General features: G+C 40.6%; 1 protein-coding gene across 1 annotated transcript in view; it reads left to right on the plus strand.

Moving 5' to 3' along the window:
* The window catches only part of RERE (arginine-glutamic acid dipeptide (RE) repeats), a 687,265-nt gene that overhangs the window by 533,221 nt on the left and 128,796 nt on the right, over nt 1-25,248 (plus strand). The window contains exon 11 of the mRNA XM_006873098.1: nt 3,017-3,115. Within this exon, the coding sequence (XP_006873160.1) occupies nt 3,017-3,115 (99 nt within the window). The remainder of the gene's footprint in view (nt 1-3,016; nt 3,116-25,248) is intronic.

A 25,248-nucleotide genomic window follows, 5' to 3' on the forward strand; every position in this document is an offset into this window, starting at 1 on the left:
GGTAGTGAGGTTGGCCCAGGATCGGACATTGTTTCGTGCTGCTGTGCATGGGGTCGCTAAGAGTCGGTTCCGACTCGATGGCACCTGACAAAAACAACAACAACTACATAGGCACTGGACTGGTAACCATAAGGTTGACAGTTCCAACCCACCAGCTGCTCTTGGAAATCCTATAAAAGGTCGCTATAAGTCACTACTGATTTAGCAGCAACAATATTAGCAGAATAGAGAACACTGGAGGTACTCTAGGATAAACACTGGACTACTAACCCCAAGGTTGGTGGTTCAAGTCCATCAGCCGTTCCAAGGGAGAACAACAAGGCTGTCTGCTCTTGTAAAGATTTACAGCCCTAAGAACATATACAGGGTCAGTATGAGTCAGAACCAACTCCACAGCATTAATTATGACAACCTTCCCAAGGCATAGACCATTACCTAGAAGATGATTGTCAGTTAGTCAACATAGGACTGAAGGAATTCAAATAAAAGTATAAATCAAAAAGCATTGTTACTAGGGTTCCCAGTTCATATATGCACAGGTTTCTTCCAAACAAAGCATGTTTAAACATGTCTATGCAATCACTAGATGATTGCAGACATTTTCTTTCACTAATACACTTAATTTTATTAGGGTACTTTAAAAAAAAAAAGGTCAAGTCAAAGCAGTGACTTCCAGCGGGATCTGCTGTACCAGTTTATTTCAACACAAAGAGGTCTGCTCAGAAGGTTATGGCAACTGTTTCTGGAGATTGCAAAGGGGTAGTCTCTTTTTTAAAGAATTGTGTCATAGTGTACATGGGAGAACATCGGCTTTACACTCATACAATTGTATTTTGTTTCATTGTAATGATTACAATCCCCTCCATGCATCATCATTCACCAGTATTTGCTTCTATTCCCACCCATTTTGTTTGTTGTGGGTTTTTTTTGTTTTTGTTTTGTTTTTTTTGCGTGGGATGTACACCAGAACACACAGGAATATGCAATCATTCAAACACCCAAAGGGCATACCCTTGCAAGCCTGCCCCCCCGGCTCCCAGCACATAGGCCCTCTCCCTCCATGAGTCTCCAGCCGTTCCATATCTCCACATCATCATCTTTAGTGTCACTGCTTCTCTGAATAGGGTCCCACATTCCACACCCACTCTTCTCCCTTTATGGTCCCAGGGTTCTCCACTTCTGGACTGCCCTCTTTTTGCTACAAAATGTCTGTGTACCTCACAATTGTAACAGTTGCAATTAGTCATGATAACAGTTACTCAATATTGAACCACAAGAGTCTTATCCCCATCTCTCCAAAGGGGTAGTCTTGATTGATTTTGTCAAAGGATATAGGACAGGCAGAGGGGCTTATGAAGAAGTTTTAAGAAAATGAGAAACTGTGTTAGTCTGGAAAAGGCCAGGAAAGTTGTGACAAGAGTTTTTTTTTTTTTTCCTATTACAGCAATGCACCTGCTCATTCTTCAAGGGTAGCAAAGGCTGTCAAGTAGCAAGAACAACATTGAGAAACTTACACCATCCACCCTATAGCCCTGATGTTACTCCTTCAGAGTTTCTGTTTGTCCCCAAATCTCAAACAAGTTCAAGGAATGTGATTTGTGTCTCTCAAGGATGCCAAAACTGCTGTTTTGACATGTTGTAAATCAAAGAATACAGAATTCCTTGGGGCAGGATTGGAGAAATGTAAACAGTCTTTAGAAGTGTATTGACCTTAGATGAGAATAGGTTGAGAAACAGTAGCTTCACATTTTGGTATTTTTTTAAAATAAAGGTTTCAGTGATTTTGTAACAGTACTTTTTGACTTACCCTTGGAAACTGAGATTTAGACTTGGTTTGAGTCTATATAGGGACTAAATAAATAAACCTAATAGCTGAAGGTTTATTTATTTTTTACTCAGTTAGCAAATGTTTCTTATCACCGTAGAGTCTGTAGTAGGCACTGGAGATAGAAGGCTTAGCCAAGAGAGAAGTAGTTTTGTGTCAGAGTCTTTCTGCCTTCTGTTTGTCTTCCAAATCTGCAAGTTGGGGCTCAGGAGCAAGGAGTGAGTGGATGGGGTTCAGAAGCCACAGCTGGTGTAGCTTTACAAGATCAGTGATACTAGGGTAGAAAAAGAGGTGGAGTGAGTAAGGTGTGTTAGATTTGGTGAGAGACAAATCTTGTCCTAAAAGGAATGTGTAGTCAACCCAACATCTCCATTCTTATGTACTGAAAAATTAGTATGCTATTGCAGAATTATATTTTCTTTGAAAAGCTCCTGTATTTTAGGCACTTGCAGTTTTCTCCAGTGAAATTACTGCACTTGAAAAACTTTAAAAATGCTCAAGAGAAAATACATAACCCTACTAGGTCTTTAGATTTCTGGTGTGGTGCTGTAGGATCAGCGCTAGACTGCAAACCACAAGGTTGGCAGTTCAGACCCACCAGCTGCTGCTCAGAAACCCTATGGAGTGTCGCTATGAATCAGAGCTGTCTCAATGGTGCTTAACAACAATAATATGTCTTTAGGTGCTCTGGGGAGAATAGAACAAGGGTGGGATTCAATCTGGCTAAGTTTGAGTCCTGCTTCTACTATCTAGTAACCAGTATGGTGAGCACCTTTACTTCATCTTTCAATGCCTCAGTTTCTTCATCTGTAAAATGGGGTGATGATTGCTCCTATTCCATAGGATTGATGAGCAACTACCTTCCTCATTGGATTAAGATAATGAGTGCATGGGAATGTGCTTTTAGTACAGTGCCACAACCAATGCTCTACAGCTGTTCTTTATTGTTGTTGTTGTTGATCCTATTCCTTTTATTGCCCAAATATTCCTACCTAACCTCCCAGAACAGCTGGAACTGAGGAATGGTTGGAGAGAAAGCAAATTATCATGCTGATTCAAATGTTCATGAGTCTGTCTGTTCCTTTCTTGAGTCTTCTATTGAGAAAGTAAATGCTAGGCTTTCTTTGTATTGATTTGCTTCCAGTTTTGTGTTTTTTTTGGTTCAGTTAACCAAGTTTGTGTTTATTTTAGCTACATGAAAGTGGTTACGATGCTGGCAAAGCCCTGCAGCGCCTGGTAAAGAAGCCTGTGCCCAAGCTGATTGAAAAGTGCTGGACTGAGGATGAAGTGGTGAGTGCTGGCAGCATTGGCCTTGTTGTCTGGGTCATTGAAGGCTTTGCTTCCCAGTGTGTAACTCTCTGCTACTTGGGAATAGAGTTCATTCGGAAGAGCCAGCCATTTCTATGGCGGACCATCGACCTTACCCATCAGTCAAGGAAAGAGCCTCTAAGCCTTATAAACTGTACAGAATTGATTTTATTAGACTTAGGTTCCATAGCCGATGGTTAAGTGCCTCCCACATTTTTTCAAAAGGCAAGAGAAATTAATGGTTGCTCTTAAAAGTTACGTTTGACTGGTTGGTTGGTTGGTTGGTTGGTTGGTTGGTTTTGTGGTACTAGTTGGCTTTTGATACTTAACTGTTTGGAGACACAAGCATGTTAAAACCAATTGATACTTGCTGAGATTAGATAAAGTAGCCTCTTTTTATTTTGAGGGCTGACAAGGCTCCTCACCTCCTGAAGGATATTATTAATCAAAAGCAGGAAGCAGAGCTTGATTAAATAAATATAGTGAATTTAGAATATCCATTCTATTGCTATGGCATATTAAAGGCGGTGGGAAGGGAGAAAGAAATTTGCCCACAAATATATATTTGCAAACTCACAGATTCCCATATAACAGATATTCTTCATAAAACGATATGTCCATCTTGTGACTCTTAAAAGGTATTGCTGTAAAAGGCTTAGAGATTCCTTGTACTTTTGCAAATATAGCCTTCAGTAGGGGTCTTTCCACTTGGCATTTGCCCTTCAGGTTGAATGACATTAAGATGAAGCCTGGCATTGATTCATATTGATTGCAGGTTCTTCACTCTCTTTTGTTCATTTACCAATGTCTATTGAGTGCCTAGGAGCCCTGGTGTAGCACTGTGGGTTAATGCACCAGACCGTAAATCTGTTTGAACTGCAAGGTTGGCAATTCAAGCTCACCAGCTGCTCCTCGGAAACCCTACACAGGGTCGCTATGGGTCGGGATCACCTCTACGACACTTAACAACACAGTGTCGTGGTTACAAATTGGGCAGGGTCGCTATGGGTTGGAACCGACTCCACTGCACATAGCAACAATAACAGTTGAGTGCCTACCATGTGTCAGGTGCTATGCTGGTTGCCATATCAAGAGCAACACAGTTTTCCTCTCATGAGTCTTGTGCATTAAGAGGGGAGACCTCCCTAAGTGGTGGTGGTAAGGAAAAAAGGGTAGGGTAATGAGGTTGGGGAATAAAGTGAATGGGCCATTGTTTCCTTTTAGGGGGCCAGGGAAGGCCTAGTAACTAACATTTGAGTCAACACCTTAGTGAAGTGTGGTTTTAGATAACAGGAAGAAGGAAATTCTAGGCCCTAGCATGCAAGCCTGTTGCCATAGTTGAGAAATGGGCAGGAATGGGATGGAGGAGGAGTAGGACATGTGGCTAATGGGTGGGGTGGGGACATCCCAGAGAGCCCTAGTCAGGGCTGTGCCATTTGCTTGACATGAACAGATTGTGAAGAGAGGATGTGACTTAATGGTGGGGAACACTCTGGCTGCTGAGGTGAGCGTGGACTGCGGGAGCTGTTGGAATAGTCCAGGCTAGAGTTGGAAGGTAATGGTGATGGTGGTGAGAAGTGGTGAGAACCTGGATATAATCTGAAGGCCAAATCAAGAGAATTTGCCTATGGGATGACTATGAATGATGAGGGGTGGTGGTGGCTGGATGAGAGGAATGGGGGAAAGCTAGGGGACAGCAGAGATGGTTTGAAATGGGATTTGAAGGTTTATTCATAGCCTGCCAGTTGAAAAGTCCCTTAAGACTTTGTCAGACTTACAATGAAGTTGGAGTCCTAGTGTGGTGCTGTAGGATAAGGACTGAACTGTTTACCACAACATTGGCAGTCTAGACCCACCAGCCACTCCTCAGAAACCCAACTATATAGGGTTGCTCTGAGGCAGAACTGACTCAATGGCACTAACAATTCACAGCGACCCTGTATAGGGGTTTCCAGGGAATAACTGGTGGGTTGGAACTGCTGACCCTGTGGTTCGTAGTCCAGTACTGATCCTACAGTGCTGTGGTATGTAGTCCAGTGCTGATCCACTTTTTAAATAAAAAATTACAATTCTTATGTGATTAGTAAAGAGATTAAGATAGCATTAAACATTTTTTTTATTCAGACAATAGCCAACGTAAAATATTAAACTCAGTTGTTTTGTACAGTCATATTGATGTTGTTTCTTACTTTAAACTTACTTATGTGAGGAGATAAGAGATTGCATAGTTACATTTTAAAATTCTACAAAAATGATAAGGATGTAATCAATGTGTAAAATGTGATACTTTAACTACCCTTTCCAAGGTTTTGTCTTCTGACCAAGTGCATTGTCATGAAGGGAAAAAAATACCTCAGCTTAGGCCGTTTTCTTCCCAATGCAGTTTTCAGCTTTCTTAAAACTTTTTCATAAAAAGCCCTCATGATTGTCCTTTGTCCTTTGAGAAAATCTATTAAGATTACCCCTTTGGAATCCCAAAAACACATTCACCATAGACCTTCTAGATGACCTTTCTGGCTTGGAATTACCTGGCCAAGTAGATTCCCACAGGAACAACTATTTTGTTTAGACCTGTTTTGGAAGGCACGCTAATGAGACAAAGACAAGTGTATTACTGAGAAAACGGGGATGCAGCCATCTAGTATTCACATTGTGCTTTCTAGAAGAAACCCCTGCATGTATGGAACCCTATGTTTAAAAATGTGCTTTGTAGAAGAAACCCCTGCATGAATGAATTGGAACCATAGTAGCAGTACTTTTTAACTTGCCCTTGTACAGATCCTTCTGTTATTGTTAGGTGCCATTGAGTTTTGATTCTTAGTGGACCGGGGTGCAGCACAACAGAGCCTTGCTCCTGCAGCCTCCTCCCAGGCATTGCTCTGCTTGAGCACCTGTGACAGTCACTGTAGCAGTCCATCTCGTTGAGGGGCTTGCTTCCCCCCCCCCAACTAACCCTCCACTTTCCCAAGCATAATATCCTACTCTGGGGACTGGTTCCCTTCTGATAATATGTTAGAAGTACAAGAGACAAAGTCTTCCCCATCCATGCACCCCGGGAGCATTCTGGCTTTACTTCTGAGACAGATTTCTTTGTTCTTCTGGCAGTCCATAGTATTTGTTGTTGTTGTCAGGTGCCATCGAGTCGGAACCGACTCATAGCGACCCCATGCACAGCAGAACAAAACAATGTCCGATCCTGGGCCAACCTCACTACCGCTGCCCCACTTGAGTCCATCAATAATGTCCATAGTATACTCAGTATTTTTCACTAACACCACAATTCAGCTGCATCAGTTCTTCAGTTTCCCTTATTTACTGTCTTGCTTTTGCGTGCCTATAAGGCGATGGAAAATACTCTGGCTTGGGTCAGGTTTCACCTTAGTCTTCAAAATGACATCTTTGCAGCAGATTTTCCAAATGCAGTTTGACATTTGATTTCTTGTCTGCTGCTTCTGTGGGCATTCATTATAAATCCAATTAAAATGAAATCCTTGACAACTCTAGTCTTTTCTTATTTGATGTTGCTTATTCGTCTGGTTGTGAATAGTTTATTTCCTTCTTGTTGAGGCTTGTAATCCATGCTGAAGGCTGTTTACAAACTTCAACAAGTTCAAGTCTTTGAACTTCATCAGTAAACCCTTCATCAATAAGTACTTCCACCACTCACCTGTTAGTCTTACTGTGGTGGCTTTGCGTTTTGCTAGATGTTATGCCACCAGTATTTCAAACAGTAGGAGGGTCACCCATGATGGACAGGTTCAAGTGGAGCTTCCAGACTGGCCTTCCATTTCTTTAAAAAAATAACTGCCCGCTGTAACCCTTAAGAATAGCAGCACAACATTATCTGATAAAGCTCTTCAGATTGGAAGGCACTCAAAATACAGCTGGGGAAGATCTGCCTCCTTAAAGTAGAATCAACTGTAATGTTAATGACATTAAAGAAATAAAGCTTTCTGGACTTTCCATTGCTGATGGGGCATGACTCAAAATGAGAAGAAATAGCTGCAAATATCCATTAACATGGAATGTATGAAGTATGAATCTAGGAAAATTGGAAATTGTCAAAAATGAAATGGAATACATAAAGATTGATGTCCTAGGCATTATTGAGCTGAAACAGACCATTTGAATTACTCAATCGTATGGTCTACTATTCAAAGAGTGACAAATTGAAGAGGAATGGTATCGCTTGTATCATCAAAAAGAACATTTCAAAGTCTATCTAAAGGACAGTGCTATCAGTGATAGGATATTACTCATATGTCTAAAGGAATACTAGCTAATGTGACTATTATTCAGATTTATGCAACAACCACTAATGCCAAAGATAAAAAAATTGGAGATAATTTTTACCAACTTCTGCAATCTGAAATTGATCAAACATGCAACCAAGATGCATTGATATTTACTGGTGATTTGAATGTAAAGGTTGGAAACAGAGAATGTAAAAGATTAGTAGTTGGAAAATGTGACCTTGATATGATAGATAGTTCACATGATACATATATCTATAAACATAAAAAGATTTATTTTAAGGAATTGGTTCATGCTTTTGTGGGGCCTGTCAAGTCTGAAATCTTCAGCCAGGCCAGCAGGCTAGAACCTCAGCAGGATTTCTGTGTTAGAGTATTCAGGCATAATTCCTTCACTACAGAAAATCTCAGTGTTTGCAGGAGGCCCCTCCACGTTATTCACAGTCATTTCTTTAAGTAAACATAACTAACTGTAGATGTTAATCACATTTATAAGAATATCCCTGCAGCATCTAGACTAGTGCCTTACCAAACACAAAACTAGCCATCACAGTGCCATATCTCCTTTTCCTGCATCCCTTCCTGCCCCTTCCACCGTAGCTCTCTTACCTTGCTGCCCCTTCCCTTTTCAGTCATGTCTGTCAGCTCTTCACTAGCTATGACTCTTCCTGTCTCCCTTGCTGCCATTCCCTCTGGAATTTTGAAAATTCACAGCAACAAGTCATCTCTGCCTGCTGAAAAGAAAGGCGGTTCCTTTTTCCTGCAGTACTTGATTATATCAGATATGATGTTGACTGTATCCCATTGCTTACTGCCCAGGGATTTTTAGCAGCTGAGCCTTACATATCAAAAAAGAGCTCCACTCTATTTTGAAAAACCACATATGCCTCCAAAGTGGTCAGCGTTTTTGAGCAGAATAATGATCCCTAGCTGCATAAATATTTGCCAGTCAGGGCTCATTTTTTATCATGTTTTCTTCTTGTTTTAGTTTCAGTTTTGAGAAGTGTTTTGGCAGACATCCAGCCCTGGTAGTGCCTCAGGATCAAACTGTTCCCTTGTTTATAGAAAGTTAAGCTTCGTTTTCTAAAACCTCAAAGGAGACTGAAAGAGAGTGGTTGAATAATTGATTAATAAGCTGACGGAAATTTCCAATGCATGTATCCAAATACAATCTTTGAATAGTTGTATGTAGCAGTAAGACTTTGGCTGTAAAAACACACAGAAACATCTATGTGTGTGTGTGTGTGTCCACAGTTTCCTTTTGTGGTACTTAACCACATTTTCGTACCCCAGGAGTCATAAGAACAAGCACAGCAGATGTGTCCCGGCTTAAGTAAGTGCATGAGCCTACCTTCCTGTTTTCCTTCTCCCAGTCGTATACATTTTAGTTAATTTTGTGCTTTGTTGCTTCCAGTGTATTCATTTGATCCAACTACCTTGTTCCTGTCTAAAATCCAAGGTGCCTAAATTCCATTACAGCCATGAATTCCTGTGGAATGAGCCCTTGATGGTGACTTTCCAGCTGTGTGGTAGACAGGCACTTCTTGACTCTATCAGGTCCCTGCCCTGTGAACAGACCTGTCTCTCTCTCTGCCAGTCCAGCCCCTAACCATTCTTCAAGGCTGAACTTCATTGCCTGTTTGCATCATTTATTTGCCTTTTTATGCTAGCTTTTGTGGCATCATCACCAGAAGATTGTTTCTCATAGTCTCTACTTCTGAGTTATAGTCTTCTTTGTCAACATTTGAAGGGTGAGAACAGTGCCTCTCTCTGTTAGGGGTTGGAAGAATATTGATAACTCTTCAAATTTATACTTTAAAAATGTATCTAGCATTTGGAACTCTGAATAATTAATACTTATGAATTAGTATTAAAGAGAAAAACTTTTAAACGTACTCAAATTACTACTAGTGCTAGTGATGTTGTTGTTAAGTGCCATCAAGTCGGTTTTGATTCATAGCAACCCTATATAGGGTTTCCAAGGACTGATCTTGTGGTTCAAACTGACCTTGTGGTCCAGTGCTTTGTCCAGCACCACACCAGGACTCCTAATAGTAGTAATAATATTGCCCAACTTCGGATAGATAGTGTGTGCATAGGTGTAGTGTTTCTTATTAAAGTTGCCTTGGGGCTAAGATTTAAATCTTACTGAACTGAAGCTAGATTTGTGGCAATTTCTGTCAAATTCTAGAACAGAAAACTGACTTATGAACAGAGTGATTGTGAGAAACATCTGGGTTGGTAACCCAGCGAAAGACTTTCAGGTTAAATAAATGGGATCAGATCATAGAAGCATCTTTTAAGAAATATCAGGTAAATTCAAGAAGCTTGTTAAATACTATGGTGTGGGTAAGGGTGGAGCCAAAGAAATGGTTGTCAGTAGTGATACCAACCAGGCATTTATAGTGCCTTACATAATGCTAAAGTATTGTTCCTTTTCAGGAAGTCATCCAAATCAGTAAAATTTAGGAAGAGAAAGAAGAAGAAATACAGATCAGAGCTTTAAAAAAAAAAAAGGAATCCTAGATTATTAGGTTTTTAATTAAACATGATGAACACATTTAAATATAACACAAAGGCCCCAGGCTGAATTGCACATAATCGAAACAGATTAAGTCACCCTTCTGTGCTTGGATAGTTATTAATTCTGTTTACTTATGCATGCAAACCGAAGGTAGCATTTGCTGCTGTTTGTGTTGTTGCATATTGCACTGGGATTCCATTGCTGCTTGATGCTGTGCTCTTAATTAGCATTCAGCTGTTGATTATGGAAATACTGGGGATACTAATTGAATTCTTTTTGAATTCAAGGCCTGCATTTTCCTGTGGAGTCAGGGAGCTTGGCTTGACTTGCAAGGTTGTAAGATTGGGTGCTCCACCGGGCTGTGCATCTCACCCGTTGCTTCCCACCCACTTGGACATATTAGATTTAAAAAATTGTTTTCATGTTGAATTAGCTGCCAGCAAGAATCCAGGTGTTGCACTAGGTGAAGGGTTTGCTGCTTCCCAGTGTTTCCATTTCATCGTTGGTAACTGTAGCTTTTATCCTGAAATAGATCAATTTGGATATAATGCATTGTTCTGAGCAACCTAGATACAAATAACCTCTTAAAATTTTTATCCAAAGAGAGTTCATCTTTGGTGGTGGTAAACCTTAATTGACCATGTACATGGATTTACAAGTTCATAAATTTTAAAACATCTAAGGCTTCCCTCAGTTAAAAATGTAGTTTATCATGAAAAGTTTGTGGGAAAAATTCCATTATCTTTTAATTCCATTTTTTCAAGGACAATTTGAAACCCCTTATATGAATGAGAATCCTTCTTTTTCATGACATGATCAACTAATTCTCTGGATATTTGTAATCCAGTGGACTCATGCTGCTAATGAAGAAATTGCTTCCATAAAATACCCACAGCTATTTACATGGTGTCTTTCCCCAGCATCATCTTCAGATGCCTTTGTTTATGCCCTTTTTGGAACGTTGGCTTTAAAAAACATTGTTTTCCTTGTTCACTCTTTTCAAACCATGCATCTAGACGTGCCAGAAGACAGAGCTAGTTAGTGGGGCAAAAATACAATGAATTGTATTTACTGTCTGTGTGACAACCTTAGAAAATGGAATTCACAGCAAGATCTAAGTTAAGGTTCTATAGCAGCAGGATGTTGTGGAGGTGACAACAGAGAGGGAAATAATGACAAAGGGGAAGCAAGGTATCCACAGGCCACAGTTATCATCACATGGGTTTTTAAGATGCCCGTAATACTATCCTGGTTTTTAGTTTTCAGGTTGTCTTATCTGTAATATAAGGGAAGGTTTAATTGTTTTTAGGAATGGTAAAATTTCCAGCAGTGTTGGCCATATTGTGTAGACATTCAAAGAAGGAGGAAGTTAGAGGATCCTGTAAGTCATCTAATATGAGTATATTTATTTTCTTATTCTTTAAAAACTTATATGTGATGTTGTCTTATTGTTGTTATTAAGTGCCATTGTGTTGGTTCCAACTCATTGCCACCTTGTATAGGGTTTCTGAGGAGTGGCTGGTGAGCTTGAACTGTCGACCTTTCAGTTCAGTACATTAAATTACAGTGCCACACCAGGACTCCTTATTGTTAGAACATCATTATAAAAGCAGAGGGGATTTAAAAACTCACCACAAGCACACCATCACTCAAATGTAACAGTTTACTGATTTCTTGCTTTTTACAGGTCTTTATTCATGTACATGCATAGTTTTATGTAATTGAGATCTTAATATAGATATAGTTTTGTTATTAAGTGCTTTTAACTCGATGCCAACCCATCACAACCCCGTATATGAGCAGCTTGTGAGCTTGAACCACGACCTTGTAGTTCAAACGACTTTCTGGTCTGACACATTAGCCCACAGTGCCACACCAGGAGTCCAGATATAGATTTACATACATGTAAATTGAGTAATAACATTGAAATACTCATTTTCTAAAGAAATTTCATTTAAAGGAATTAATTTTTTTTTTGCCATTAACCTGAAATACACAGGCATTTTGTATTTATTACAGTATATAATGGAGACTTGGTAGCTGATGGTTATGTGCTGTGCGATCAGTTTTGACTCATAGTGACCCTGTATAGAGTTTCTGAGGCTATAAATCTTTATGGGAGCATAAAGCTTCAGCTTTATCTCACAGAGCGGCTGGTAGATTTGCACTGCTGACCTTGTGGTTTGCAGCTCAACTCATAACCCAGTCCTTAATGGAGACTTAATAAATTTAAAACTGATTTCAATTTTTTTTCTGTACTGACAACCCTTTCCAAATTTAAACTAAATTGGTACTGTTTCCATGAACAGCTTAATAGGATGAGAGTAAAAAGAGGAAGAGGAATATGAATGCTGACATGTTACTTATACAAATGTTGGTCTTATTCAGTGTTAAGTATTTTTACATTCCATGGTAAAAAGCAGTCATTGATATTAAAAAAAAGAAAAATGTAGATTTAGGCGAAATTTGTGTCATGTTTCAAACACTAATGTTTCAGCTACTTTTTTCTATGAGTAACTCCCTTCAAGCCTTTGAGCCCAACCCTTGTTTAAAGAAGTCAATATTGTAGCTAGAATAGAGTTGATTGTCAAGTCCTTTTGGAAATAAGAGTGAATTAAAAATCAATATATTTGCAGAAAAATTGGTGTAAGGCAGTTATTTTTTTTCAATTAGTTTGCAAAAAGCTTCTACTGTTTAACAAGCTGTAAAGAGAAGTTCATTTTAAAATCCTTCAGTAAATGCGATAGGACAAGCACTGGAAAGGGAAAGGTATTTGAGAAATTTATTTCAGTTTTTCATGTCAGTAGATGTTGCCTCTGGGTTAAATCTGCCAGTTCACTAATGACCTTGCCTCTCAAGTGTATGGCTTTATTGCTTTCTCTTAGACTGTGATCAAAAAAGTTAGTGTGCCTATTTCTTTTACATAGAGTCATCCTTTTCCATAATTTCTTTAATCAGTAATTTTTTTTAATAGTTCATTATCCCTAGCCCTATTTTTAGATAATTTCTTTTAAGACAGCAATAAAATATTTGTGCTATCCTTCCAGACTCTCTGTGTGTGTGTGTGCACATACATGTTTATGTGCATGTTCATGCACTGGCCTCAGGCTGTGGAAAGCAGAATGCAGGACCTGAAATATAACCCCATATTGAATACAAGCATATCCTAAAGTATTATTTTCTGCTTGGGATAATGTTTTTAAATTAGAATACTTTTATGGCACATTTTTTCATTTTTGCTTGGGGGGAGCACTAGGGGAAATCTTCAACTTAGAAGATTAATAAACACTAGAGCAGTTGCTTATTGAAACCATGTTTTCATCTCATTTTCAAGGGCACATGAAAAAATGGAGATAGCATACATACACTTTCAGCCACTCTCGATCATCTTTCTCTGTTCATTTAAAAAATGAGAAGAAGAAACAAGAGGACTTGAGAGATTGCATTTATTCTCCCATAGACAAAGTGGTTATTTTATAAATGAAGAGGCTGGAAACCCCTTTTCTTCTGTAGTTTCTTAGCAACAGAGCTGGAGTCAATTTTAATGTGAATGCATGTAACATTTTATGTATAGCGACACTGACGCCTTTTTCACAGGTGGCACGTATTAGCTTGGTAACTAGGATTCAGGATTGGGGGAAGGAAATGGGAGTTAAAAATGGGAACCCTGCAATGAGAGGGATGTACCTCATATAAAACTCTGTCTCCTGGCTCTAGCACACGTCTGTCTTGAATCTAAAGTCTCTTTCAGGTAGAACTAATAATGGCTTCAGCAACCCTCTAATTGCTACATTCAATAGAGTGATGATCTTCTGGCTTTTTAATATTTCCTAGCAGTGTTTTGTCATTCTTCTTCCCCTAACATCCAGCATGCTGCTAAATGACATTACGACTGATATTTCAGCATTTGCTCTAAGACATTTTTCCAAAGTCCATTTATATTGGGTGAACTCCGTTGTGTTTTCCGCATGTATAAAGTGCTGAGGTGCTGATGGATGTTCTTGTTAAGTGCCATCAAGTTCTTTCCGGACTAAACCCTGTATAGGGTTTCTGAGAAGCAGCTGGTGGGTTTGAACTGCCAACCATGTGGTTAGAAGTCCAATACTTGTCCTACAGCGCCACACTAGGACTGGTGTTAGGAAACCAAGTATATTTGGTGGTCATACAGGGAGAGACAGAATAAGTCTCTGAGGTTGGCCTTACCAATTAGCATGAAAGACCAGAGTCTTTCTCTGCAGCTCTGCCTTTCTTGTATTTGGTGTTAGATCTTGGTGGACAGTGAGACTACCCATTGTCCATTGCTGTTGAAGTCATCTGAACATTAAGATAGCACTCCTTTATGTTGTTTACCTAGTTATTTACTCAGTTCTTAGTTTGATGTCTGGATGAAATTCATCCCACAAATAATTTATAGCACACTGACACCATGCCAGGCATTATATTTTACGTTCTAGAGACACAGAAGTGAACAAAACAAAAATCTCTTCCCTTATGGAGCTGACATTCTAGTGAGGAAAACAGATAATAAGCAGTGAGCTTATACAGTAGCTGTGCGCTAACGAGAGACAACATGGAATCCTGGTGTAGAGCTGTAAGATAAACACTGGACCCCACCCCACGGTTGGTTTGAACCTCACGGTCTACAGTTCAAACTCACTAGCTGCTCCTCAGAAACCCTATACAGGGTCACTATGAGTCGGAATTGACTCAATAGAACATAACAGCAACGAAGAGAGAAACACATAGTGAAGGGATATGACATACTTTTAATTAGAGTAGTCAGGGAAGGTCAGTTTCAACTAAAGACCTACAAAAGGTGAGGGCGATCTAGTGTTGCAAAGCACTCGGGCCTAGTAAAACCACCCTGATGTAGAGGCATGCCTGATGTTGTGCAGAGATACCAGTGTAAATGGAATTGAGGAAAAGAGGAAGAGAGTAGGAGGAGATAAGGTCAGAAGTTCATGGGGATCCAGATTCTAGAGGATCATAGGCCAGTGTGGTTCATACCAAATTTGTATCTAGTTATCAAATTAATGAGCAAGACACCCAATACTGTTTTGTTGCCTCCATTCACATTTTCCATAACTATGTTTGCATTACTTCCTCATTCTGAGTCATGCATTCATATACCAGCTCTCATTGTGTCCACATTGAAGCTTTTTCCTTGTATAACAGACCTTGTGCCTTTTCTTTGATCTCTCAATGACATTATTGGTAGAATCTTGACCTCTTCTTTCTTCCCATTTCTGACATTTCTAGTCAACTGAGGAAAGAGAGGAACATTAGTGAACATGTGCTGGGTGGCCAGCTCTGTGCTAGGCATTTGCTGCCATTTCCTCTTACCACCATCAACTAGATGAAGCGTTGTTATCCCTGTTTTAGGACAAGGACTCTGGATGTGCACGTAGCTTCTGAAGAGTAGTTTTAGGAGCTGAGGTCACATCTTTGTGACTTCTCACATATTTTGAAAGATTAGGAAAAGGAGGCAGATTAGGCATGATAGTGGGTAGTCCAATGATGTGAAAACTGCTCAGGAAAAGTTCTTTAAAGAGCCTTGAATGATTTTTGTGATTTTGTTTATGTTTTGCTTAAACTCATGATACTGATTTTATAAAATATCATATATAAATGAAGGAGGTCTGGTAGCATATAGTGGTTAAGAATTGGGCTGCGAACCTTAAGGTCAGCAGTTCTAAACTACCAGCCGCTCTGTGGGAGAAAGATGAGGCTTTCTGCTCACATAAAGATTTACAGCCTCGGAAACCCTGTACAGGGTCACTATGGGTCGGAACCGACTCGACGGCACTTGACAACAACAACAGCAATCAAATATAAATGAGTAGAAATGTCAGGTTGTTACATTCCTAACTGTGCCAGCAAAGGACCTAATGGCCAGCACTCAGTTTAAATTCTGAGGAATGGGCCTATTTGAAGCAGGTTTAGAAAACATTTACTACAAATCTCTACTGTGAATTTAGCGGTTGTAAGAGGAACTCTCTTTCCTGAATCAGCAGCAAGAGCAAAATGTAAAAAGGAAAGGGCTCTTAACTGTAGCTCAGTTCAAGTAGCATATATGTTCATATCATTAAACATTTTCTGATGCATTTTACTTCAGGAAGTAAAGATTTTGGACAGCCTGGGACATTAGATACCATCCTCTGAATTATACCACCTAGTGGAAAAGAAAATATTCTTCAAAATATTTTTCACTCTGGCTGCAAGCCATGCTTTTGATACTTACCCAGGAAAGATGCCCACTAGAATTGCTGTGTTGACCCTGAGTAATAGGCCACCTTCCCTTCTGATTGGCATTTGCTTGGTCCAAACCTGTGATTATTGTTAATAACACTAGGCTGTATGTAGGATCAGCACTGGACTGAGAACCACAGAACTACAAGGTTGGCAGTTCAGACCCACCAGCTGCTCCTCAGAAATGCTATACAGGATCACTATGAGTTGGAGGCACTTAACAACAACAACGGAAGCATTGTTATTTTTCTTTTTCCGGCACATCCTCATTTTCGTGAGACTTTCATTGAGGTACTTTAGAATGAGGGGTAACCCTTTACTGTTGAAGGTCAGGGCCCACCCAGTTCACTTCACAGACCTGCCCTGTTGTGTTGTGATGGATGCCTTCACCCTAGACTAGGAAATCTTGAGGACAATTCTTATATCCTTAGCTTGTAGCCCAGGGCTTGGTGCAGAAAAAAGTATTGTCAAGTCGGTTCAGATTCATAGCAACTCTATGTAGGTTTTCCAAGGCTGTACATCTTTGCATAAACAGAAAACCTCATCTTTCTTCTGCAGAGCAGTTGGTGGGCTCAAACTGCCAACCTTATCGTTCTCAGTTCAGGACTTACCCTACAGAGCTACAAAGCTCCTGGTAAAGGATTGGTAATCAGAAAATATAGTTTAACTTGAATGAATAGAAGAGAAGTCTGGCAGAGGCTCTTTGTCCTCTAGATCCTTGAATCCCTTCAGTGGTGTGGACCATTTAGCTGGCTTCCTGAGATGCTGCAGTAAAGGGAAGCTTCTCCTTAAACTGCATAGGGCTAGTGCACATTCTAAACAACACAGAATGAACAACACTTCCCCATTCTTTCTTCTTTTCTGTAGCTTCTCTTAGAAGAAGCAACGAACTCCTTCTAGTTGTCTGTGCTCTGATTTTCTTATTGTTGCCATCAAGTTGTCTCCGACTCAGGGTGATCTCATGTCTAATAGAATGAAACATGGCCCTGCCTGGTACCATCTTCATGATCTGGTATGTTTGAGTCCATTGTTGCATCTATTTCTTTCCTCTGATTGAAAAACGCATTATCTAATACTTGCTGATAATACGTTTGTTTAAGATATTTTTTTTCTTGTGAGAGAATCTGAATAATGGCAAGAGAAAGAAGGAAAGAGGCATAACAGATATCCCAGTTTTCATCCAGCCACTCTGTCTAGCACATCTTCCAACACAGCTTGTACTTTCAAAAGCAGAGTGGCTCATTTGTTAATCTGCTTCTGAAGACAGCTGGTTGTCTTGGGAAGTCCTGTTTGTGACTGTGATGTGTGGCTAATATACCTCTCCTTTCAAGTTACCTTGAAACCTTTAATGTGCTCACCTTTTGGAATATTTTTTTTCTCTTGTGAAGGGCTGACTTCGGTGCAATTAATTCCAACAATGGGTACTAGACAGACTGTCAAGTAAGCATACAAAAGAGCAAATAAGGAAGGTGCAGGAAAAAGTGTAGCTATGTTTCAAGTGGTAAACAACCAACAAGTATGAGACTGGAGCACAATGACTAGAATTTCACCATATTGCCCAAGGACTGAAAAGTCTACCAACATACCATATTTAAATAACATGTATGGAGCTTGTTTTTTTTAGTATAAACTCTTGACATTCTGGGCCATTTTATTAGCTGTTCAGGAATCCTGATCCCAGGAGCACTAGCCAGATGTCTACTCTGAAAATAGCAGATGCCCTGGGATGCCCTGAATAGCTACTGCTTTGGCTGCCATTTGCCCCAGTGTCCTGAGTAGAGAAAGAAAGAATATAGGGCATGTTCTTCTCTCTTCTGTGTAGAAGACTCATTATTGGGGTAGAGGAAATTACGTGGGCAAGAGGAGGCTTGAGGGGAAGAACAGTGACCTGAGAGTAAAAGGTCTGGATACTGTTCCTCAGACTGAAGCCCACCTTTGTGGCCTCAAAGAAATTGAGTCCCCCTGGGGTCTTAGTTTTCTTTTCAAAGGAGTGATAAGGAAAAGAGACAAAAGGTGAAAAAGACAAGTTTCACAAATGCTGGTGGGTGTATTTGACAGGAAATTTTAATCTCACACCAATCTCAGTCTGTTGCCCCCTCGCATTTTGACTTCCGGGCCAAATGCTTTGTCTAGCGCTAACGGAAACATTCCAGTGTAAGAGATGTGGTGGTGGTAATGTGCCGTGGAGTCGATTCCGACTCATAGCCACCCTGGACAGGGTTTCCGCGGCTGTAAATCTTTACAGGAGCAGAAAGCCTCGTCTAAAACTACCAGCCTCGTGGAACAGCTGGTAGTTTTGAGCTGCCGTTAGCAGACTGATTCGTAAGTTCCTTGCATCACCTTGCAGCTGATTTGTAATTTTTTATTATAAATTTTAGTATTCTATTTTTTCCCATTAACAGTAATAAAAGTAAATCTTCTAGACTACATTGTGATGCATGTGACAAGTCACAGTGGAGAGTAGAAGAAAAGGATGAACCAGTTGCTCTGCATTGTTACTTTAACTACTTGTTCTGTCAGCAGCTCTGAATCCTTTCTGAGACCACTAATTTTGTGGAGGTGTCACGAACATTTATGAATAAGCTGCTTTCTGAACAAACCAGTCAGCCTACATATTAGTCATTGTCTTTGTCCATCTAGGGCTTATAGTTAGTTAGGATAATAGAGTTAGGCAAGTTTGGCTGTACATTTTTTTGTTTTTGTTTTTAAGTTTTTATTGTGAATTGAGTGATAGTTTACATGGGAGAACATTGGTTTTACACTCACTGAATTGAGTAATAGTTTACATGGCAGCACATTGGTTTTACACTCATTGTTTCATTGTAATGATTACAGTCTCCTCTGTGCATCATCATTCAGTAGTAATCATTCAGTAGTATTTGCTTCTATTCCCTCTGTTGTTAATGTTGTTTTGGGGGTGATGTGCACAAAAGCACTCAGGAATTTATAATAAGTTAAACAACCAAAGGGCACATTCTTCAAGCCTGCCTCTTGGCCGTCAGCGTTCAGCCTTTCTCTTTCCATGAGTCTAGAGTCATGGAAATACGAGAAGCTGGGTTCTATGAAGAAAAACGTGGCATCAGGATTGGAGGAAGACTCATTAACAACCTGTGATATGCAGATGATACAACCTTGATCGCTGAAAGTGAAGAGGACTTGAAACATTTACTTATGAAGATTAAAGAGCACTGCCTTCGATATGGATTACATCTCAATGTCAAGAAAACAAAAATCCTCACCACTGGACCAATAAACAACATTCTTATTGACGGAGAAAAGATTGAAGTTGTCAAGGACTTCATTCTTCTTGGATCAACTATCAACACTCGTGGAAGTAGCAGTCAAGAGATCAGACGACGTATTGCACTGGGCAAATCTGCTGCACAGGAACTTTTTAAAGTGTTGAAGAGCAGAGATGTCAGCTTGAGGACTAAGGTGCGCCTGACCTAGGCCATTGTGTTTTCAGTAGCCTCATATGGATGCGAAAGCTGGACAGTGAATAAGGAAGATCGTAGAAGAATTGATGCCTTTGAGTTGTGGTGTTGGAGGAGAATATTGAAAGTGCCATGGACTGCCAAAAGAACCAATAGATCTGTTTTGGAAGAAGTGCAGCCAGAGTGCTCCTTGGAGGCCAGGATGGCTAAGCTTCGTCTCTCCTACTTTGGACTTATTGTCCGGAGGAAACAATCGTTGGAGAAGGATGTCATGCTGGGTAGGGTGGAGGGTCAGAAAAAAAGAGGAAGACCCCCAACGAGATGGAGGCATCATTGATGGCATCAAGTGTGGCAGCGGTAGTGAGGTTGGCCCAGGATCAGACATTGTTTCGTTCTGCTGTGCATGGGGTCGCTAAGAGTCGGTTCCGACTCGATGGCACCTGACAACAACAACAACAAGAGTCTTCCGCTGCTCTATCTTGCCATGTCCTCATCTCTGCCTCCATCTCTGGTGTCACTGCTTCTCTTGATAGGGTCCCACATTCCGCTCTTGCTCTTCTCCTTTGATGGCCCTAAGGTCGTCTGTTCCTGGATTAACTACGGCACCCTTTTTGTTGCAAAACTTCTACCTTTACAGTTGTGACAGTCGCAATTAGTCATGCTATCAATTACTCACAATTGAATCATAAGAATCTTACCCCATCTCTTTTCACCAGACCCATCTAGACAAGATGAAAACTATTCAGTGGGGATTTTTCCTTCGCCCGCACACTCTTAAACTAAACTAAACACCCTATTGAAAACTTGTAAGCCAGTAACTTTGTGCCTTAATAGCCCATGTCTAAGTTGGTAGCCAATGTCTAAGTTGCCTGTCCATATCAACCCTGTATTCAGAGGGGATAGGATTGATCCTTGATGCAAAGACTCCTTCCCTCTCGGTTGGTATTTTGACCTACTAAATCCATAAGTATAGGTCACGGTCTTCAAAATGCACAATTTACACTTGTTTCCTGTCTCAATTTTTTTTTTTTTTTTTTTTTTTCAAGTTCTGATCATCAAGCCATCAAAGCTAGGTCAAATGGGTATTATCTGCAAGTTTGGGCGTTCTTGTGCATCTCCCCTCACTTAATATCACCCAGATGCTTCACTCTCAGCTCCAACCCTCCACGGCTATGTTCTTGTTCATGGGTCCAAGAGTCCCCAAGTCTCACCACATCTCAGACCAACCAGCCCTTCCTTTTCTCTCGCTCATCTCTAGGTCAAGGGGAGTCTATGGGATGTGGTCAAACTCAGCCCATATCTTCATTGCTGCCTTTCCCCCTTTTCTACTCACCAGTAGAACCGTGTGGTTGCCAGCACTTACATGCTTGCTCATGTGTTCCCTTTGAGTTTCAATTTTGATGGGGGGTTTGTCCTGAAGAGACTTGATTGCTTGCCTTGATGGCTCCCCCGTGAACAACTTGTTTATTCTTGTAGTTTGGATATACATTTTTGAAAGAGGAATTTTAGAACATGAATTTGATAAGGTCTTGGTAAGCATAGATCTGGGGAGCAATTGAACAGGATCCAAAAACATATCTAACATTAATATAAAATAGCTTTCTTTATAGAAGACATTGGGCTCTTAGTCCATGGCAACCATTTCCAAGTTTCTAGCAGAACACCACTTGGGACAATGAATTTCGTCAGGCACAGCTACTCCAAATTCCAAATGCAACTTAAAAGAGTAGAAGGAATGATATGGCCTATGTATATTTGGAATCTTGCCTTTTATTCCAGTACATAGCAATGAAATTTCCCAATTTTTAGCAGCAACAAACTTAGAAAAGCATCATTTTGAGACATGAGATAGCTCAACTTCTTTGTCTTCTTTGTAGTTACTTCCCAGATGTTTGGCCACAGAATTGCCAGACCTTAGTAGCTTGTCTTCCACATTAAAAGTCTCTGAATACATGACCAGTTTACTTCTTATGGAGGGGGTTGGAGGCTATCTTACATTCAGATGATCTACTTAGATTTAGATTCCTAGTGTGACAGTACGGATTAACGCATTGGACACAGGCCTTTGGTTCAGGCTTACCAGCTGCTCTTCAGAAACCGTACACAGGGTCACTATGAGTTGGAACGTACTTGACTGCACTTAGCTTACTTTTAGCCTACTTTGAAATTGATCTTTCAGTTGCTCATGTATTTGTAGGCAGTAAGCATCACATCACATTGCCTTACATTGGCTTGGAATAATGTCAGACACTCAGGTAAACATTCTCTTGTTATAAGGAAATGGGGTGGGTGGGCAGCAGGGAGGTGGCACTCTCCTTCACTTGAGCATCTTTATAAAACATGAGTGAGTGCTGTAGATTTTTGAAGTATAAAACTGAGCAGTATTTCCTGTTTCTGGAAACCAACTTTAGGGCTGCCTTCAAAAAATTATGCACACCCTTAGTGAGAGGGAGGTTTTCTTTTTCACCTTATATTGAATTTAATTCAGCTGCATTTAAGTACCGTACTTGGGACAGACTCTGGTGGATTCAGCATCCCTTTCAGCCACATCTTCACTGTTGTCAGTCTTCCTTTAGTTTGAATCTTTTGCTTCCATCATTGTTAGTTTTTCTTTGCTCTGTTATTCAAATGATATTTTTTGTATTAAGCTTAGTTTTTTAGAAGCAGAATTTTAAAATGATACTAATTTTCTTGCACAAGAGGGAGAGAACTTAGCGCAGACTTTAAATGAATAAGCTGTGTTTGTTGTTTAACTGCTGAGGTCTTGGCATGCATTCTCAAATCACCTTTTCATTGCCTGTCAGGCATCTTGCCATCTCTTTATGGTGTTCTTGACTGATTTGTGTAGTGATTGTTAGCACTTTGCATTGTGAACACATGCAGCGTAGAGAGGAGATCACAACCACACAATGTAAAACTTGTGTGCCTGTTCCACTCTTGACATTGTGCTAGGGACCACGTAGGATGCAGAGATAAACATGATGCTCCTCATTCTTGAAAGGACTCTGGGGAGGAGGTGTTTGAGAGGACTATTGAAGGATGGATTTCACTAGACTGTTGATGGAGTTAATGGATGAACAAAGATATAAAAGAATGTGAGTGGTTGGTTTATAACAGTTACGCAGTTTGAATGAAGCCTGTGAGTTGATAGAACAGGAAGCTTATGGAGGGGGAGGTTTTGGTTGTGAGGGTGTTTTGAGAACAGAGAAACAAAATACAATAAGTCTTTTTGTTGTATCTTTGTTAAGTGCCATCGAGTCAGTTCCAACTCATAGCGACCTTATAAAAAAAAGGCTTCCGAGGAGTAGCTGTTGGGTCTGAACTGCTGACCGTATGGTTCACAGTTCATTGCTTACCTTAAAGCACCACACCAGGAGTCTGAGACCAGGATGTGAAAAGCCAGTTGAGCGATTGCTAGAGCGTACATTCCAAATGTCCTTGTTCAGAAATAGGTCTAATAGTAGGAATGAGAGTAACAGGAAAAGGGGTGGTAAGGAAAGAAATGTATGCCATCATCAATGGTCGTTTTAAGGTCACACGGATGAAAGAAACGGAATCAATCCCATGCACTGGTCTACTAAATGATGTGGATTTTGAGAGCCGATCCATTTATTATAGCCCCTTATTCCTCATTGTTGTTGTTACATGCTGTCAAGTTGTTTCTGACTCATAGAGACCTTATATAGGGTTTCTGAGGAGCAGCTGGTGGGTTTGAATTGCTGACCTTATGGTTAGCAGGTCAGTGCTCATCTTACAACCCCACACCAGGACTACTCACTGGGTTTCATTAAATCTTGAAATGCTGGATTTAATTCAAGTGTATTAACCTATAGAAGTTTGAAGGTGGAGGAGAGTGGTGAAGAGGAGGTTTTTGTGAATGGAATATGCGCAACTAAGACAGCAGATTGGAGTGTTGATTTCAGAATATATTCCTGCTATTATTCCTGGTGTGGCACTGAAAGATAAGTTTTGGTCTGGTGACTGCAAGGTTGGCAGTTGAAACCCACCAGTCACTTTCAGAAACTCTACATAGGGTGAGACTCAACAACACTTAACAATAACAACAATTTATTTCCTCAGTCATCCAGCAAATATTAGTCATCTACTAAGCCCTGGAGTCTGGTGTGGTGCTGTGGGTTAATGCGCTGTATTGCAAAGTCAGTTTGAACCACAAGATTGGTAGCTCAAGTTCACCAGCTGTTCCTTAGAAACCCTGTGTAGGGTTGCTATAGGTCAAAACCGACTCAACAGTGCTTACCAACAACAACAAAGTTCTGGAGTCCTGGTGTGGGGCCCGTGGGATAAAGCACTGGACCAAAAGGTTGGTTTGGGTCACAAGGTTGGCAGTTCAACTCAACCAGCTGCTCCTTGGAAACCCTAAACAGGGTTACTGTCAGTTGGAACTGACTCTACAGCACTTAAAAACAGTAACAGCAAGCTCTGGATATAGAACAGTGGACATACTATTCTCATGGAAGTTGCATTCTTATGTGGGAACTCAAAGGGGAAAATTAGCATAAACAACTTGAATTCAGGTTCTGTGAAGATTTGGAGTCCTGGTGTGGCACTGTAAGATAAGCACTGGACTGGTAACCACAATGTCAGTGGTTCAAATCCACCAGCTGCTCCTCAGAAACCCTATACAGGATTGATATGAGTCAGACCACCAAGATGACACTTAACAACAACAACAATAAGGATTTGACCACTTACACTACCGAGAGACTGCGATTCCATTGCCATTCTTCTAAGTACGTCTGGGTAAATGATCCCACTGATAATCCTAGCCAATCAAGAATGATGGCATATGGTTTTCTGATCATTCAAATTACATTAAAAGATCTTTAGGATGTATCTCATAATTACCTGTAAACTGCTCATTAACGAACCAGAAGATGCCATTAACACTTAAGAACTTTTGAGAGTTTTGAACAGGGTTGGGGAACATCCAACCCATGTTGTTGTTATGTGTCATCGAATTGGTTCCGGCTCATAGCAACCCTGTATAGAGTTTCCAAGGAGCAGTTGGTGGGTTTGAACTGCTGACTTTATGGTTCACAGTCCAGTGCTGATCCTGCCGCACCACACCAGAAATCCACGGATTATATGTTGTAGTTGTTGGTAAGTGCCATCGAGTCAGTTCCGACCCATAGCGACCCTGTGTAAGGTTTCCGAGGAGCAGCTGGTGAGCTTGAACCACCGACCTTGCAGTTCAAATGGCTTTGCAGTTTGGTGCATCAACCCACAGCGTAACACCAGGACTCCACAGGCCATATGTTGTTGTTAAGTGCCGTTGAGTCTGTTCTGACCCGTAGCGACCCTGAACAGGGTTGCCGAGGCTGTAAATCTTTACGGGAGCAGAAAGCCTCATCTTTCTCCCATGGAGCAGCTGGTAGTTTCGAACTGCTGACCTTGTGGTTTGCAGCCTGATTCGTAACCACTACACTACCAGAGCTCCTTACAGGCCATATGTCGTTGTTGTTGTTGTCAGGTGCCATCGAGTCGGAACCGACTCATAGCGACCCCATGCACAGCAGAACGAAACAATGTTCGATCTTGGGCCAACCTCACTACCGCTGCCACACTTGAGTCCATCAATGATGCCACCTGGCTGATCCATCTCGTTGGGGGTCTTCCTCTTTTTCTCTGACCCTC

Source organism: Chrysochloris asiatica, unplaced genomic scaffold, assembly GCF_000296735.1.
Source record: "Chrysochloris asiatica unplaced genomic scaffold, ChrAsi1.0 scaffold00223, whole genome shotgun sequence".
In the NCBI taxonomy this organism is placed as follows: Eukaryota; Metazoa; Chordata; class Mammalia; order Afrosoricida; family Chrysochloridae; genus Chrysochloris; species Chrysochloris asiatica.